We start from the raw sequence: 17,509 nt of genomic DNA on the forward strand, positions 1-17,509 counted from the left end.
TCCCTGGCACGGACCCCAACCTCCTCCCCCCGGCACGGACCCCCCCCCCCCAACCTCCTCCCCGACACTGACCCCCCCCATCCCCCTCCCCGGCACGGAACCCCCAACCTCGTCCCCGGCACGGACCCCCCCATCCCCCTCCCCGGCACGGACACCCCCAACCTCCTCCCCGGCACGGACCCCCCCAACCTCCTCCCCCGCACGGACCCCCCATCCCCCTCCCCGGCACCGACCCCCCCCAACCTCCTCCCCGGCACGGACCCCCCTCCCGGCACTCCCCCGGAGCCCAGCCCACTCTAACCACCCCCCCCCGCCGCACACACACACACACATCCCGAGACACACCTCTCCCCACACATTCAGACTGCGGCCACGCCATCGCCTGCCCAGAGCCAACCCCCCAGGCCGTCACTCACCTCCTCGCTGGTTGGCGTGACCCTGGAGCACAGGGTCACGCCGATGAAAAGGAGGTTTGATTTACGTCGACGTGACCGGTCATCACGTCGACGGGACTTCGGCCCATCCGGAAGGGAGAATATCGGCAGGCCGAAAATCGGCTGCCTTGCGCAGACCCGTGCCATTCTCCGACGGCAGCTGCGCCATTAACGCCCTGCCGACTTTTCTCCCTTCGGAGACTTCAGCAACCGGCGGGGGCGGGATTCACGGCGGCCAACGGCCATTCTCTGACCCTCTGGGGGGTCGGAGAATGACGCCCCCGGTGTTGTTTCTAGCCATAGTTTTTCCTGCTGGAATTTCCTCTGCTCTGAAGTCCTTCCTGGGAAAACGAGGCTCTCTATTTGAGTACTTCCCCCTTGCACTCGGGCAGTGGGGGTGGGGCATGATAGGGAGGTCCCTGAAGGGGCAGCTTATGGCAAACCCATAGCGGGGTGTCGATCACTTGGGGAGAGGGCCTTGCCAACGATTTGGGGGAGGGGGGGGAGAGAGTCTTTCCAGAAAATCGGGTGGGGGAGGGGTCTTGCCAGCAATTCGGTTGCGGGGGGTCTTGCCCGTGATTGGGGGTGGGCTGTAGTGTTACTCTGAGGTCGGTGCACCCTTTTGAGGATCTGCCTTTGCCAGCTTCTTCAGGTCCCACAGTGCGAATCACCCCCGACTCCAAAAATATTTCTAAACATGGGTGGGATTGCAATCTGCATCATGCCGACCTACCCGGCAGGAAGCAAGGTGCGATTCCTGCCGGAGACCACACTTTGACATTTTTTGGATGCATTCTGCCCATTGCTTATTCACTAGCCTGATTGTAGGCACACTCCTCGAAAACAGTAACCAACCCAGTCAACTTAACTTAATTATATTGCAAGTATCAAGTTTAATTGCACAGCCTGAGCAGGGTGACTGTGATTCCCAAAAACGGCTCCCTGCTAAGAGTGTGGAACTGGTCTTAAAATACATATTATTGGTCAATATCCTTGCCAATATATCCTACATTATTATGCCGACTGGAAAAGCAGCACTGTCAGGATATGAGCAAAATAAGTTCTAGTAATACAAGCAGTGCAGATTAAATAGAAAATAAAACTGCAAAAATGTTCTGGAAATACAAAACATACAGAAAGGATTTTATGTATTCCAGAAGGAGCTGGATCTGTTGTTGATTAAGGTAAAGATCATATGAATAAAAATTGACTTCATAGATATCATTAAATCCATATAATTTTCCTGATTCATTGGGGGAATTTTCCAGGTACATTTTCATTTAATGGCCCACGGTTTTCTCTGTTTTTCCTATTTTAATAAGGACGCAGGAGTCAAAATTGAATATTAAAACATTTTTTTTAGAGTGCCCAATTCATTTTTTCCAATTAAGGGGCAATTTGACAAGGCCAATCCACCTATTCTGCACATCTTTTGGTTGTGGGGACGAGACCCACGCAGACATGGGGAGAATGTGCAAACTCCACATGGACAGTGACCCAGAGCCAGGATCGAACCCGGGTCCTCTGCCTAGTGAGGCAGCAGTGCGAACCACTGGGCCTTTGATCTGCTCTAAAAATTGAGTAGAAGTAAGAACAAAGTTTTATTTAGAAACAGTGGGCTGGATTCTCCAGACCCCGACTCCGAAATCTCGGCCATCGCCGGGGAGGAGAATCCATTTCCCTGTATGTAATCGGGACCGGTGCCGGTTCCCCGATTCTCTGGGCCCCGAAAAGCGGCGTACTCGGTGAGTACGTCGCGCCGCATATCCCCTACATGCGGCCATTGCTGGAGGCCTGCCCTAACATTCTCCGCCCCCGACCAGCCGAAGTCCCGACGGCGGGGGTCTAACATGGTCCTGCAGGTTGGGATACTAGCGTGGCATGGGGGCCTTAAACGGACCGGGCTATTTTTGGGCAGGTATGGGTCGGATGGGCGGCTGATCAGGGCACTATGTTTAAGGTCCAGCTCTGTGGAGCACGGCATGGCCGCTGGTGGCCTTGCGCATGCGTGGTCTCTGTCCCAGAAGTGCGGGGGGCCCGTATCTGCAGCAAAAGCTGCTAGTTTTACGATGGTTCACTGCTAGCCACCTGTTGGGTTATGAATATGTAGCCCTTTCACGTCCGTTTTTCTGGGTACTTCTCTGGTCGGTGCCTTACTGGCCGACCTTATATACTCTCGGTCATTGAGATATCTCGCCCCTAGTGGAGGAGCTCGTACTCCGCAAGGAACATGGGAAAGACAAGCATTCCCACTCCGGAGGCCCCATGCAGGGTATTACACCTATCCCATAAAATTATTATATAGTTGTGAGGAAGTGTTACGTCATGATCTTTCAGCCACAATGCTGTGCAGGAGGTTTGATGAACCAATTGACCTTTTTCTGCCTGTCAATTTTGAATGAATCCATATTAACCTTTCTGGAAATAAATCACTTGTCAGCATTGGAGTCTTTTCTCTTGCAGATTTCTGCATTTTCTGTTTTAACTTTAGAAAATATTCACCAACATACTAAATTTGCTGTACCTTTATTTTTTCCATGGTCGTTATAGTGTCTTGTGCTGCCTCCTCTAGAAGGGGTCTCATTGATTCCAACTCTTCCTGCATTTTAGCCACATCTTCTGCAGTGCGTAGAAGCTACAGTAGAACACAAGTAAAGATTCAGGAAAGATTTCACTGAATGGCATTCAGATCGAAAAATGTGCCAGTATAAAATCAATGGTCTAAATTTAAATCTTATAAATATTGTTCCATGAGCAATCGTGCTGGGCACTGGAATGATTGGAAGCAAATCCTCAATCTGAATTCAAGTCTGAATAAACTTGTACGACATATGGTCACACAACTGTGGTAACAGAACGTATCTCACATATTAAGGGGACTAATAATTTACATGGTCTGGGAAACCCACAGACCACAGACCCAGGCCCAAACCCATCAGCGAGTAGGGCCTTTTGCGAGTGGTGTCAAGATGAAGGCCCCCAGCTGCATGTTTTTCCATAAATGCAGGCTGGAGTACAACATCCTAGGGGAGCGGGAGGGTAAAAGAGGGGAAAGTCTTATCTGTAATTCTTTGTCCAATGATCCAGGCAGGGGTCCTGGGCAAGTACAATGACATGTATTTTCTGGGCATCCTATAATGTGATGTCCAGCAAGTTAGCACACTTACTCACACCCTGCTGTGATCACCAAACTCAACACTGACCATGAAACAAAGCTAGCAAGCACCTTGCTACTGTCCATTAGTACTGGGGAGGTGGTGGTGTAGTAGTATTGTCACTAGACAACTAATCCAGAAGACTAAGGATATTGCTCTGGGGACTAGGGTTTGAAACCCACCATGGCAGATAGTGAAATTTGAATTCAATAAAAATCTGGAATTAAATGCCTAATGATGACAACAAAACCATTGTCGATTGTCGTAAAAATCCATTTTGTTTACCAATGTCCTTTCGGGAAGGAAATCTGCCGTCCTTACATGACCTGGCCTACATGTCGTTCCAAACCCACAGCAATGTGATTGACTCTTAACTGCCCTCAGGGATGGGCAATAAATGCTGGCCTAGCTTGCATCGCCCACATCGCATGACCAAGTTTAATATTACATATTTCACAGATTACCACAGCACGATATACGGAATTGAGTTTATCACCTTGTCCAGACCACCTTTCATCCTGTTTCTGTCATTTCTCAGCATTTGTATTTTCATACCAATCAGCACAGAGAAGAGGCTGAGCAAGTCCAGGTAGCTCTTGGGTGTGATGTAGTTGTACCGGGAAAGCTCACTCCGATACTGCAGAGACTTCTTTGCAACAGTTTGGTGAATAAAAACACACATATTGACCTTGAGGGAAGAAATGAAGAAACCAAAGTTTTGCATGCAGATTTAAACAAGAAGGTGCAAAGCAGGAGATTGCAGAGGCTCTGACAATAATTTTCAAATTTCTCTGGCCATAGGAGAGGACTGGAGGACGGCTAATGTGGTACCATTATTCAAGAAAGGTGGTAGGAATAAACCAGGAATTTACAGGCCAGTGAGTCTAACACTCAGTGTTAGGGAAACTATAAGAAAAAATTCTGAGATACAGGATTAATCATCACTTGGAGAAGCAAGGATTAATCAAGGATCGTCAGCATGGCTTTGTCAAAGGGAGATCATGGGCGGGATTCTCCGTTCCCTGACGCCGATTTCGGAATCGGCGATCGGGCGGAGAATACCTTTTTCCGATGAAATCGGGGTCGGCGCCTGTTTTCGGGTGCTCCGTCCCCTCTGAAACAGCGTCATCAAGGAGCACGCCACACGCCGTTGGGACGGCCTCAGGACTATACAGACGTGTTTTCTGAGGGAACTGGCGTCATGCATCGTCCATTTTCGAGTTCACAATGGAAATAAGCAATCGACTAATCAGTTTAATATTTATTTAATTTACTTTTCTTTGCCCATGTAATATGGGACGTGCCCCCGATAGGCCGCGTTCCCGACCACGTGGTTGACTCATGGTCTCAGCGGTCGTGAACATGGCGTGGCGGCTGCGGACTGGGTCCAACACCACCAACAGTCAGGCGGGAGCTGTGCAGCTGGACGGGGGGGTTTCGGCGAGGACTGGTCAGGGGTGGCAAGTGGTGTCCAGAGAGGCATTATTGGGCATGTCGCCATGTTGTACGGCCCGACCGCTGCAGGTCGTCGCCATGCGTATGCGCGGCCACGGACCTGCCAATTCTCCAGGCATTCATATCGGGAAGGCCACTTGTTTTACGTGGCATGGCTGCTAGCCCCTCACCGGTCGGGGGATCAGTGCTGCGTCATCGACGATTTTTCACACGTAAAGCACCACGGATCCTCCGGACATCGCCCCAAATTGGAGAATCCAGCCCCATGTCTTACAAAGTTGATTGAATTTTGAGGAGGTGACTAGGTGTGTAGATGATGACAGAGCAGTTGTTGTAGTCTATATGGACTTCAGTAAAACTTTTAACAAGTTCTCGCTTGGGAGACTTCAAGAAGGTAAGGGCTGGACTTCCGGTGTGGCCATGGAGTCAGTGGTCTCCAATTTGGTGGCTCCTGCACAAGGTGAATTGTTTTGGTCCTTCTCCACCCGAACTGTGTGGTGTTTGAGGGCAAAAGGTACATGAGTGCCCAGGGACTGTATGGCTCATTGGACGGGGAGTACCATGTGGACGAGAGAGCAGCTGGAGCAAAAAAGTTTTCAATGTGCGACACAGGAGAAGATGGTGGAGGAGCCAGGGGGCAGCGAGCCAACACTATGTCGAAGGAGCAGCTGGTGGAGTTCCTTAATTGCAAATTCCAGCAGTGCAGGAAGGAGGCCTTAGAGGATATGGCCAAAGGTGGTGGAGCCACCTATGGCGGTGATCGAGCAGGTGGAGTGGAGAGGAGTAGAGGCAGGAGAATTAGGGCCTGGCGATCCAAAAGGTGAGGAGTCGGTGGTGGAGCATGAGGATCGGCTGACGTCACTGGAGGCGGAGATGGGGATAGTGTGAGCAGGCAAAAAAGGCTGAGGGAGAAGTTGGAGGACCTTGAGAGTTCTCCAGCAGGCAGAATCTGATGAGTGTGGAGAGCCCGAAGGAATCAAAAGTGCGGAGGCTGCCAAGCTTGTGCCGAGCATGTTGGAGAAATCGATGGGGGAGGGGGCCTCTGACCAGCCCCTCGAGGTAGATCAGGCCCACAGAGTGCTGAGTAGGAGGCCGCAGGTGGGGGAGCCGCCAAGGGCAATGGTAGTGAGGCTGCATCGGTTCTAGAATAAAGAGAAGATCCTGAGGTGGGCGAGGCAGACCTGGGAGGGGAGTGAGCTGCAGATTTACCAGGACCTGGGTGCGGGGCTGGCCAAGCAGAGGGTCGGGTATAATCGGATAAAGGCCGCCCTCTACAAGAAGGGATGATGTTTGGAGTTATGTGGCCTGCCTGCTTGTGGGTGACGCATCAAAAGTAGGAATTGAATTTTGACTCGCTGGAGGAGGCGATTGACCAAATGAGAGATCATGGACTGGGAGAAGTGCATTGAAATTTAGAGAGGAGTTCTGTGTAAATTGTGGGGCACATTGGTTGGGTGGATTGAGGCAGGTTACGACGGAGGAGCGGTGATGGTGTGTGTGCCTTTTTTGTTCTTTGCTGGAAGCTCGGAGGGGTAGATTGGGAGGGTGAGGCAGGAGCCACCATGCTAGCTGTGTGGGCCAGTTAATGGGAGTGAAGTGGGGGGTTGTCAGGAGGAAGGTGTGGGGGAGGGGGAAATGGGTTGGTTCTTTGTTTGGGGGTGGGGGTTGGGATGCTGGCATGGATGTGGTCGGCGTGGCGCAATTGGGAAGGGAGAGACCTTGGGGCAGTGTCCGGAGGTATGTATGACGCAGGCCAGGGTTGGGGACTGGCTTAAAAAGAGGTATGCCTGATTGGCAGGACAGGGGGCAGGGAGGCCCCCCCCCCCCCCCCCCCCCCCCCCCGACAAGGCTGGTTATGTGGAATGTGAATTGGCTGATTAAGCAATCGCTTGTTTTCAGGCACTTGAGGAATTTGAAGGCGGACGTTGTGTTCCTGCTGGTGACGCACCTGAAGTTGGAGGACCAGACGAGGCTGAGGAAAGGATGGGTGGGGCAGGTGTTCCACCCAGGGTGGGAGGTGCAGACGAGAGGGCTGGCAGTGCTGGTCAATAAGAAAGTGGCATTTGAGGTGAGGAGCATTGTGGCCTATCCGGTGCGGTAGATATGTGATAGTCAGATGGGAAACTGGAGGGGATGGTGGTAGTCCTGGTGAATGTTTATGCCTCTATTGGGACGACGTGGACTTTATGAGGCGGGTGTTAGGGCGGATCCCGTTCTTGGACATGGATCGGCTGATAATGGGGGCCGATTTTAATACAGTTCTAGATATGAGGTTGGACCGGACGAGTCCTAAGTCGTCAAAGGTGTCAGTGGTGGCTAGAGAGCTGAGGGGGTTCAGAGATTGTATGGCGGGGGGAACCCATGGAAGTTTGGGAGGCCGAGGGCAAAGGAGTTTTCGTACTTCTTACATGTGCATTGGCAGTACTCTGACTGATTTCTTTGTGATGGATAAGGTGCTGCTGGCGGGGTTCACCGACTGGAGTATTTGGCGATCGTGGTTTCCGAACAGGCGCCGCACTGGGTGGATTTGTGGATGGTGCAGGGGAGACCCAACGGCCGCAGTGGAGGTTGAATGTGGGGTTGTTGGCAGATAACGGGGTGTGCAAGAGGGAAAGGGCTGCCATCCGGGGCTATGTGGAACTGAATGACACCGGGGAGGTCACGGCCACGCTATGGAAGGCACTTAATGTGGAGCAAATTTATTTGACCCGGGCACATAGGGAGAGGGTGGAACGAGAGGAGAGAGCGTGGCTGATAGATGAGAATCTGAGGGTGGATTGGAGGTACTTTGTGGTGCCAGAGGAGGGATTGTTAAAGGAGAGGCAGAGGCTCCAGATGGAGTTCAGGTTAGCGTCCACAGGGAAGTTGGTAGGGCAGTCGCAGAGGGCCAGGAGGCAATGTGTGAGTACGGGGAACACGTGAGTAGAATGCTGGCCACCAGCTGAGGAAGCAGGCAGCGGAAAGGAAAATTTGTAGGGTGAGAGGGATAGGTTGATGGCAAACCCATAGGGGGTAAATGGAGTATCTCAGGCCTTCTATAGGCCGCCGCCTGGGGAAGAGGGGATGAGACGGTTCCTGAATGGGTTGAAGCTCCCTAGGATGGAGGAGGGTAGGGTGCAGAGATTGAGGGCCCCAATCGGGTTGAGGGAGGTGATGGACAGCATGGGTGCGATGCAGGCAGGGAAGGTCCTAGGGCTGGACCGGTTCCCAGTGGAATTTTATAAGAAGTTTGGCATGGAGCTGGGGCAGCTGCTAGTGAGGATGTACAACGAGGTGAGGTGTAGGGGGAACTCCACCTAACATTGCTGTAGGCATCTATTTTCCTGATTTTGAAGAAGGATATGGATCCGGAGCAGTGTGGGTTGTACCGTGCGATATCGCTGCTTAATGTTGATGCGAAGCTGTTGGCAAAGGTGTTGGCGCCTCGGATAGAGGGTTGTGTGCCGGGGGTGATAAGGAAGCACCAGACGGGGTTTGCGAATGGGCGGCAGTTGTTGGCGAATGAGCGCAGGTTGCTTAAGATGCTCTCGGAGGGGCTGAAGGTACAAGTAGTAGTGGCAATGGATGTGGAGAAGGCCTTTGATTGGGTGGAGCGGGCATATTTGTTGGAGGTGCTGAGTCAGTTCAGGTTTGGCCAGGGGTTCGTGCATTCTGTTCGGCTGCTGTACAAGGCGCCAATGGCGAGTGTCCGGACGAACAGGACGAGTTTGGGGTACTTCAGGCTACATCGGGGATGAGGCAGTGTTGCCCGCTTTCCACCTTGGTGGTAGAGCTGTTGTCAATGGCACTTAGGGTGTCGAGGGGTTGGAAAGGGATTGTGTGCGTGTGTGTGTGTTGTGGGGGAGGGGGTGGATAGCTGAGCACAGAGTCCCGCTGTATGCGGACGCTCTGTTGCTATATATTCCGGACCCGGCGGGCAGCTTTGAAAGGATCATTGTCACCTTGAAGGAATTTGGCCGGGATACAAATTGAACATAGGGAAGAGCGAGGTGTTGCTGATCAATGCTAGCGGGCAGGAGAGGAGGTTAGCGGAGTTGCCGTTTCGGGTGATGGGGGCGAGTTTTCGGTATCTAGGAATCGAGGTGGCATGGAGTTGGACACAGGTACATAAATTTAACTTGGCACGGCTGATGGAGGCTGGTGGATTTCAAGAGGTGGGATGTGTTGCCGCTGTCACTGGCTGGGCACGTACAGGCGATTAAAATGACGGTGCTGGCCAGGTTCTTGTTCGTGTCCTAGAACCTCCCCATCTTTGTCCCCAAGTCCCTTTTCAGGAAAGTGAACGGAATAATTTTGGGGTTTGTGTGAGCAGCGAAAATCCTGCGAGTGAGGAGGGTGTTTTTGGAGAGGTGGCGGGAGGGCTGGCGTTGCCAAGTTTTATGACTTATTATTGGGTGGCAAACATTGAAATGGTGAGGAAATGGGCGGAGAAGGAGGGGTCGGCATGAGGGCCGATGGAGGCGGCAACGTGTAGGGGGTGAGTTTGAGGGCACTGTTGTTGGCACACTTTCCATTCTCGTTGGTCAGGTACTCTGTGAGCCCAGTGGTGGTTTCGGCGTTGCAGTTGTGGAGCCAGTGTAGGCAACATTCTGGGTTCGAGGCATTGTCGTAGTGGGTGCCGATAGGTGATAATCTTGAGTTTGTGCCAGCAGTCCTGGATGAAGGCTTCTGGGAGTGGCAGCAGGTGAAGGTAGAGTACTTTAGGGACTTGCTTATAGGGGGTAAATTTGCAGCTCTGGAGGAGATGGATGAGTTGCCAAAAGGGAATGATTTTAGTACCCGCAGGTGATGAATTTTGTGAGGAGAGAGTAGCCGTCATTCCCGGGGCTGCCGCCTCTGGTGTTGCAGGAGAAGGCTTTTTTTTATTTAAAAAAATAAATTTAGAGTGCCCAATTCTTATTTTCCAATTAAGGGGCAATTTAGCATGGCCAAGTCACCTACCCTGCACATCCTTTTGAGTTGTGGGGGTGAGACCCATGCAGACATGGGAAGAAAAGTGCAAACTCCACACTGACAGTGACCGGGGGCCAAGAACGAACCCAGGTCCTCAGAACTGTGAGGCAGCAGTTTAGGCAGCACTGTGCCACTGTGCTGCCCTAAAATCTAGAGTTTCCAATTCTTTTTCCCAATTAAGGGGCAATTTAATGGTGGCCAATCCACCTACCCTGCACATCTTTTTGGGTTGTGGGGATGAAACCCACGTAGACACGGGGAGAATGTGCAAATGCCACATGGACAGTGAACCGGGGCCGAGATCGAACCCAGGTCCTCAGCGCCATGAGGCAGCAGTACTAGCCACCCCGCCGCCCTTGTTGCAGGACAAGGTAGCACTGTTGCTTCACTGCGCCAGGGTCCCAGGTACGATTCCCAGCTTGGGTCATTGTCTGTGCAGAGTCTGCACGTTCTCCCTGTGTCTGCGTGGATTTTCCCGAGTGCTCCGGTTTCCTCCCACAAGTCCCGAAAGACGTGCTGTTAGGTGAATTAGACATTCTGAATTCTACCTCTGTGTACTCGAACAGGTGCCGGAATGTGGTGACTCGGGGATTTTCACAGTAACCTCACTGCAGTGTAAGCCTACTTGTAGCAAGGAAGATTATTATTAAGATGTTATCGGAGGATGATATTTGGGGGGGGGGGGAAAGAGTGTTGGATATATACAGTAAGTTGATGGGAGTGGGAGGACGTTCCGGTGGAGGAGATTAAATGTAAATGGGAGGAGGAAGATGAGGGCCAGAACGTGGAAAGAGGCCCTGCAGAATGTGTCCTTATTGTGTGTGAGGTTAAGCTTCATCCAGTTTAAGGTGGTGTATAGGGTCCTGATGACGGTTGTGTGGGATGAACAGGGGCGGAGAATAGGTGTGGGCGGTGTGCGGGGGAGCCGCGAATCACGTCCACCTAATCTGGGCGTGTCCAAAGCTGAGAGAGTTCTGGCAGGGGTTCTCGGATGTCATGTCCGTAATTCTGGGTGTGGGAGCGGCACTGAGTTCAGAGGTGGTGATATTCGGTGCATCGGAAGATCCGGGAGTCACAGGCGGGATACGGAGCCGCCGAAGGCGAGTGACCTGGCAGAATCTCCTGCATTTGGAGAAGGTCAAGTTCACTTTGCTGGGGTCGAAAGAGGAGTTCACCTGGAGATGGAAACCGTTCGCTGATTTCTTCAAGATTAATTGATGGGTCGGGGGGATGGAATTGGGGGTGTGCGGGGGGGAAGATGAAGAGGAAAAAATCAGGAAGGCGGGGTGTGTTGGGGTGTTGGTATCGGGGGAAGTTGGGGGCTTGTGGTTTTTGTTCATGTTGATGTTTTGGCCTTCTGATGTTTTTATGTACATCTGTAAAATGCCTGGAATAAAAATATTTTTAAAAAAGATGAGAGCCCACGGGATCCAGGGCAATTTGGAAAATTGATACAAAATTTGCTTAGTGGAAGGGGCAGAGTGATGGTCGAAGGTGGAAGCCTGTGTCCAGTGGTGTTCTGCAGTGATAGGTGCTGGGTCCCTTGCTGTTTGTAGTGTTCATTAATGATCTGGATATGAACGTCGGAGATATGGGGCTGGATTCTCTGCTTTTGGGATTCTCCGTTGCGCCTGCAGCACACCCACGCCCGGAGATTTCCAGACAGCGTGGGGCTCCTCACAATGGGAAATCCCATTGGCCGGTTGGCGGAATGGAGAATCCCACTGCCGGCGGTGGGGGGGGGGGGGGGGGGGGGGGGGGGGGGGGGGGGCGTAAATAATGAGGAGGAAAGCTTCAGATTACAAGACGATATAGATGGGCTGGTTAGATGTGCAGAACAGTGGCAAATGGAATTTAGCCCTGAAAAGTGTGTGGTAATTCATTTTGGGAGGGCTAACAAGACAAGGGAAAATACAATTAATGGTAAGACACTAGGACGAACAGAGGATCAGAAGGACCCAAGGTGTGCATGTCCATAGATTTCTGAAGACAGCAGGATAGGTAGATAAGGTGGTTAAGAAAGCATAAGGGATATTTGTCTTTATTAGATGAGGCATAGAATGTAAGATCAGAGAAGTTATGATGGCACTGTATAAAATGGTAGTTAGGACACAGCTGGGGTACTGTGTGCTGTTCTGGTTGCCACACTATAGGAAGGGAGTGATTGCACTGCAGAGGGTTCAAAGGAAATTCACCAGAATGTTGCCTAGGCTGAAGCATTTCACCTATGAAGAAAAGCTGGTTTAGCTGAGGTTGTTTTCCTTGGAGCAGAGAAAGCTCACCTGATTAAAGTGTATTCAATTACGAGAGGCATGAATAGGGTGGATAGGAAGGAACCTTTCCCCTTAGCAGTGAGGCCAATAACCAGGGGGCATAGATTTAAGGTAATGGGTAGGGGGTTTAGGTGTGCTGTGAAGAAAACAAAATTCACCCAGAGGGTGGTTGGAATCTGGAACTCACTGCCTGAAAGTGTGACGGAGGCGGGAACCCTCAATTTTTAAGAAGTATTTAGATGAGCACTTGAAATGCCCTAGCAAACAAGGCTACGGACCAGGTTCTGGAAAATGGGCCTGGAGTAGATCGGTGCATGATGGCCGGTGTGGGCACCACGGGCTGAAGGGTCTCTTTCTATTCTATAAAAACTTCATGACTCTATGCAGAGCCAGTTGAAGTTGAAGATCCCAACAATTGAAGACTCACCAGTGCAGACAGGACATCTGGCCTGGCATCGAGCTCCGGCAGCTCTCCTAGATAGGTTTCAGCAACAGACATGAGCGCTTCAGTTGGCCATTCATTAAACCAGTCAATGGTACAGCATGTCACAAGAGATGGGAACTGGCGCAGACGAGCTCTGAACACTTCTCCAATTGGACTGGGGGAAAGAAAACACAGATTCTGATCCAAATGACTTACATAAAAGATCACCATTTGTCATGCAATGTTCAGTTAATTACATATCGAGGAGTGGGATTTACCAAAAACCAGGGGCGAGATTCTCCGACCCCCTGCTGGGTCGGAGAATCGCCGGGGGCTGGCGTGAATCCCGCCCCCGCCGGTTGCCGAATTCTCCACCACCGGATATTCGGCGGGGGCGGGAATCGCGCCGTGCCGGTTGGCGGGCCCCTCCCCCCGCGATTCTCCGGCCCGGATGGGCCGAAGTCCCGCTGCTAAAATGCCTGTCCCGCCGGCGTAGATTAAACCACCTACCTTACCGGCGGGACAAGGTGGCGCGGGCGGGCTCCGGGGTCCTGGGGGGGGGGGGGGGGGGGCGCGGGGTGATCTGGCCCCGGGGGGTGCCCCCACGGTGGCCTGGCCCGCGATCGGGGCCCACCGATCCGCGGGCGGGTCTGTGCCGTGGGGGCACTCTTTTCCTTCTGCCTTCGCCACGGTCTCCACCATGGCAGAGGCGGAAGAGACTCCCTCCATTGCGCATGCGCGGGAGTGCCGTCAGCGGCCGCTAATGCTCCCTTGCATGCGCTGCCCGGAGATGTCATTTCCGCGGCAGCTGGCGAGGCACCAAAGGCCTTTTCCGCCAGCTGGTGGGGCGGAAATTAGTCCGGCGCGGGCCTAGCCCCTTAAGGTTGGGGCTCGGCCCCCCAAGATGCAGAGCATTCCGCACCTTTGGGGCAGCGCGATGCCCGACTGATTTGCGCCGTTTTGGGCGCCAGTCGTAGGACATCGCGCCGATACCGGAGAATTTCGCCCCAGATGACCAAAACAGTCAAAAGGCCACTTTGATGGGTGACTTACCATCCTGGTGTTCCAGATAAGCAAACAAAATATTTATGAATTTAATAAGTAACAAAGCTAAAACTCGATCACAAGCTGATATAACATAGAAACTTTCCTAACTGCACTGTAGGTGAACCTACACCAGATGAACTCATTGAATTCCTACAGTGCAGGAGGCCATTTGGCCCATTGAGTCTGCATCGACTCTCCGAAACAGAACCATACCCAGGCCCACTCCCCCGCCTCATCCAGCAACTCTTTCCAACCTGCACATCTTTGGACACTAAGGGGCAATTGAGCATGTCCAATCTACCTAACCTGAACATCTTTAGACTGTGGGAGTGATCCGGAGCACCCGGTGGAAACCCACGCAGATAAAGGTAGAACATGCAAATTCCGTGTGGAGACAATCACTCAAGGCCGGAATTGAACCCAGATCCTTGGCACTGTGAGGCAGCAGTGCTAACCATTGTGCCACCATGCCACCCTGCAACTGTAAAATAAAAGCAAAAGACTGAGGACTTGAAACATTAACTCTGTTCCAAAGATGTTGCCAGACCTGCTAAATTTTCCCAGTATTTTCTGTTTTTATACCAATGAACTCTAATGGCTCAAGAAGGCAGCTCACCATCACCACCTCAAGGGCAGTGAGAGATGAGCCACAAATGTTGGCTTAGTGTGCGACTCTCACCTGTCTCATCTGCCGTGCTGCCTTATCAGTGGACACCAGGTCAAATTGTGCCTGCTACAGCTTCCTGTTCGCCAAAAGCTGGGGTAGGGTCCTCCAGACACTTCCCATCCACTTTCTTTATATCATCCACCAACCACTGGCTTTCCTCTCTTACTTCCCTATCCACCTGCGCCTTATATGCAATCGCCCCCCCCCCCCCCCTCTCACAACCACCCTCAGGGCTTCCCATAACACCGAGGGAGAAATCTCCCTATTCCTGTTGAACCTCTCTACATAATCATCCAACGCCTTGGCCATCTTTACACAAACCCAAAGGTCCATTAACAGCCCCACATCCAAACTCCATGGCAGTTGTCGAGCTGGCCCATCTCCAAAACCACATCTGTCAGTTGCATGGCCGGAAATTACTATCGCAGAGTACTCAGCTTTCTTATCCCCGGCAGCAGAGCCTTCCCCATTATAAAAAAGTTGATCTGTGAGTAGACCTTATGCACCAGTGAGAGGAGGAAAATGCCCTCTCTCCCACCCCCGCCGGATGTAAGAATCGCCATGGGTCCTCCCCCCTCCCCCCACCGCCCCCCCATCTCTGTCATAAATGCCATGAATAGCTTCGCCCACACCCTCCGAAACGCCACTTTGACCTGGAGCGGACCTCTTTCGGGTTCAGGACCTTATTCAGGTTCGCTCTCCAAAATCAACTGGTGTGTGTCCATGCCCGGGATCGCCGCCTCCATCCTCTTCATAAAGCCTACATTTTCCCAATTCAGTGCGTAAACACTCACCAAAACCAATGTACCCTCCAGCACTCCCATTACCATCACATACCGCCCCACTGATCTTCCACTACCTTCTCCATCTGGAACTGGATTCTTTTTTATCAGAACTGTCACCAACAGCCCCCCCCCCCCCCCACCCCCCCCCCCCCCACCGCATTTATCAGAAGTGTCATCCCCACCCCTGCGAGATCAAGGGTTTTGATCCAGTTAACAGTGAAGGAACATTTGCCTGCTGCCCTTCGTCATCTGGTGGTAGAAAACATGGGTTTGAAATGCTGATCAAGTGGGTTGCTTATCCAAATGATACTGAGTTTCTCTCATTAAAGCTGCATTCATTCAGGCAAATAGGGAATATTCCATCACACTCCTGTTTTGTACCTTAGAAATGGTGAACAGGTTTTGGGGATTCAGAAGGTGTTATACTTGCCACATAATTCCCAACTTTGGACTTTCTCTTGCAGTCATAATATTTATGTGGCAGATCCAGCTAAATTTCTTGTCAATGGAAGCCCCCAGGTTGTTGATAGTGGGGAAATCAATAATGGTAATACCATTCAATGTCAAGGTGAGATGGTTAGACACTCTCTTGTTGGTAATGGTCTTTTTGCCTGACACTTGCCACTTATCAGCCCAAGCTAGAATGTTATCCAGATCTTGCTGCATGCAGACATTGTTAGGATACTGTTGGAAAATCTTTGCCTGTTCTGTGTTTTTAAAATTCCTGTCCTGCTGATTACCTTTAATCTACAACATTCTTCTTAGCTGCTGCAACACTGGGAGTTTTGCTTCAGCTACAGACCTTTGGCAAACCAAAACACTCGTGGTCTAATGAACTAGCCCAGGACTTTCCCTTTAGGTTCTGTGGCAGAGCCCGTGATGTCTGTTTGATTCACTTGGCACGCAGCAAATCAGTGAACCTGGAGTAGTGAGCCATCTCCTGTTGTTGCTTGCGATTGGTGGAGCCATTCAGAATCTTCTGGAAAAAAGGCTGGTCATAGAAAGAGCTCCATTTTTGTCCTGAGTTTTGCGAGAAGACATAGCAGGAAGCAGGTGGAAGACACTCTGCCTCTCTCTCTCTGCCAGGCGATTTAAAAGGCTCCTAGCCAGGCCTGTGAAGGCACTCTTATTTGGAACACTGCAGGCAGCAGTCAGATCTGTGAAGGGAACTTATGGAGTGAAAGGCTTCAAGCAGTTTCTCATCAGGTCTGTAATACTTTAGTCCTCTGTCTGAATAGTTGGGAAAAGCTCAATCTGAGAATACAGCCGAGGTCTCTGCACAGAGATGGAAAAGTCTGTAAATTCTCAGGTTTAAAGCTCCAGCAATATCTCAGGGAGACGGAGGCGCCATCTGGTGTTGAAGGACAGAATTGAACTGATCTAAATCTCTTGTATAAATCCATTCACCAGAGAGTCGCATGCATAGAAGACCGGCACCGAGAAGCCACAACGACATCAGCGAAGATTCATCTCAAACCTTTTCCTTCAGTTCCCGTTATTTTAATTCTTCCCCTACCCCCTCACTGTGTATCTGACTTGTGTGTGTCTGGGTGGAGGGTAGAACAGGGTTTGAGGAATAGGCAGGCTAGTAGATCATAGTTCCATTATTTCTTGTATTTGTTCATCTTTTATTTGTTTTATAAGTAAACTGTTTGTTAATGCTCTACTTATAAATTTGGTGCCTGTAACTCATTGGAGCAGTCAATGGTTAAAGGAAAACACACACATTATTGGTTAATTCACTTATGTTGGGACTCCTGGGTCTGTGGAGCTGGAACTGACCGCGTACCTGCTCAGAGTGCCATAACAACATGGTCTGCTCCATTATCTGAGTAGCTGTAAATGGAAACGAACATTGTGCAATCATCAATTAACTCCCCAATTCTGATCTTATGATAAAGGAAAATATGGTTGGATTAGGAGAACACTGCCCTGAGGAATTCCTGCAATGATATCCTGGGGCTGAGTTGATTAGCCTCAAATAGCTGACTACAACAAGTTGAGAATATTCTCCGATTCCCATTGATTTCAATTTTGATTGGGTTCCTTGATGCCACTCTCGGCCAAATGGCACCTGATGTCAAGGGCAGTCACTCCCATCTCACAGTTGGAATTCAGCACTTTGGTACATGTTTGGATCAAGGCTGTACTAAAGTCTGGAGCTGACTCACCCTCGTGGAACCCAAACTGAACATCAGTGAGCAGGTTTTGGTGAGCAAGTGGCACTTGATAACACTGTTTTCCATTACCTTTCTGACCATTAAGAGAAGATGAATAGGGCATTAGTTAACTGGATGGGATTTATTCTGCGTTTTG

General features: G+C 51.1%; 1 protein-coding gene across 1 annotated transcript in view; it reads right to left on the reverse strand.

Moving 5' to 3' along the window:
* dnah1 (dynein, axonemal, heavy chain 1) overlaps positions 1–17,509 on the reverse strand; it is a 1,119,271-nt gene that overhangs the window by 346,015 nt on the left and 755,747 nt on the right. Inside the window, exons 51-53 of the mRNA XM_072472076.1 lie at positions 12,698–12,869; positions 4,086–4,277; positions 2,959–3,069 (exon numbers count right to left, since the gene is read on the reverse strand). Coding sequence (XP_072328177.1) covers positions 2,959–3,069; positions 4,086–4,277; positions 12,698–12,869 — 475 coding nt within the window. The remainder of the gene's footprint in view (positions 1–2,958; positions 3,070–4,085; positions 4,278–12,697; positions 12,870–17,509) is intronic.

The sequence above is a fragment of the Scyliorhinus torazame genome, chromosome 13 (assembly GCF_047496885.1).
Source record: "Scyliorhinus torazame isolate Kashiwa2021f chromosome 13, sScyTor2.1, whole genome shotgun sequence".
Lineage (NCBI taxonomy): Eukaryota > Metazoa > Chordata > Chondrichthyes > Carcharhiniformes > Scyliorhinidae > Scyliorhinus > Scyliorhinus torazame.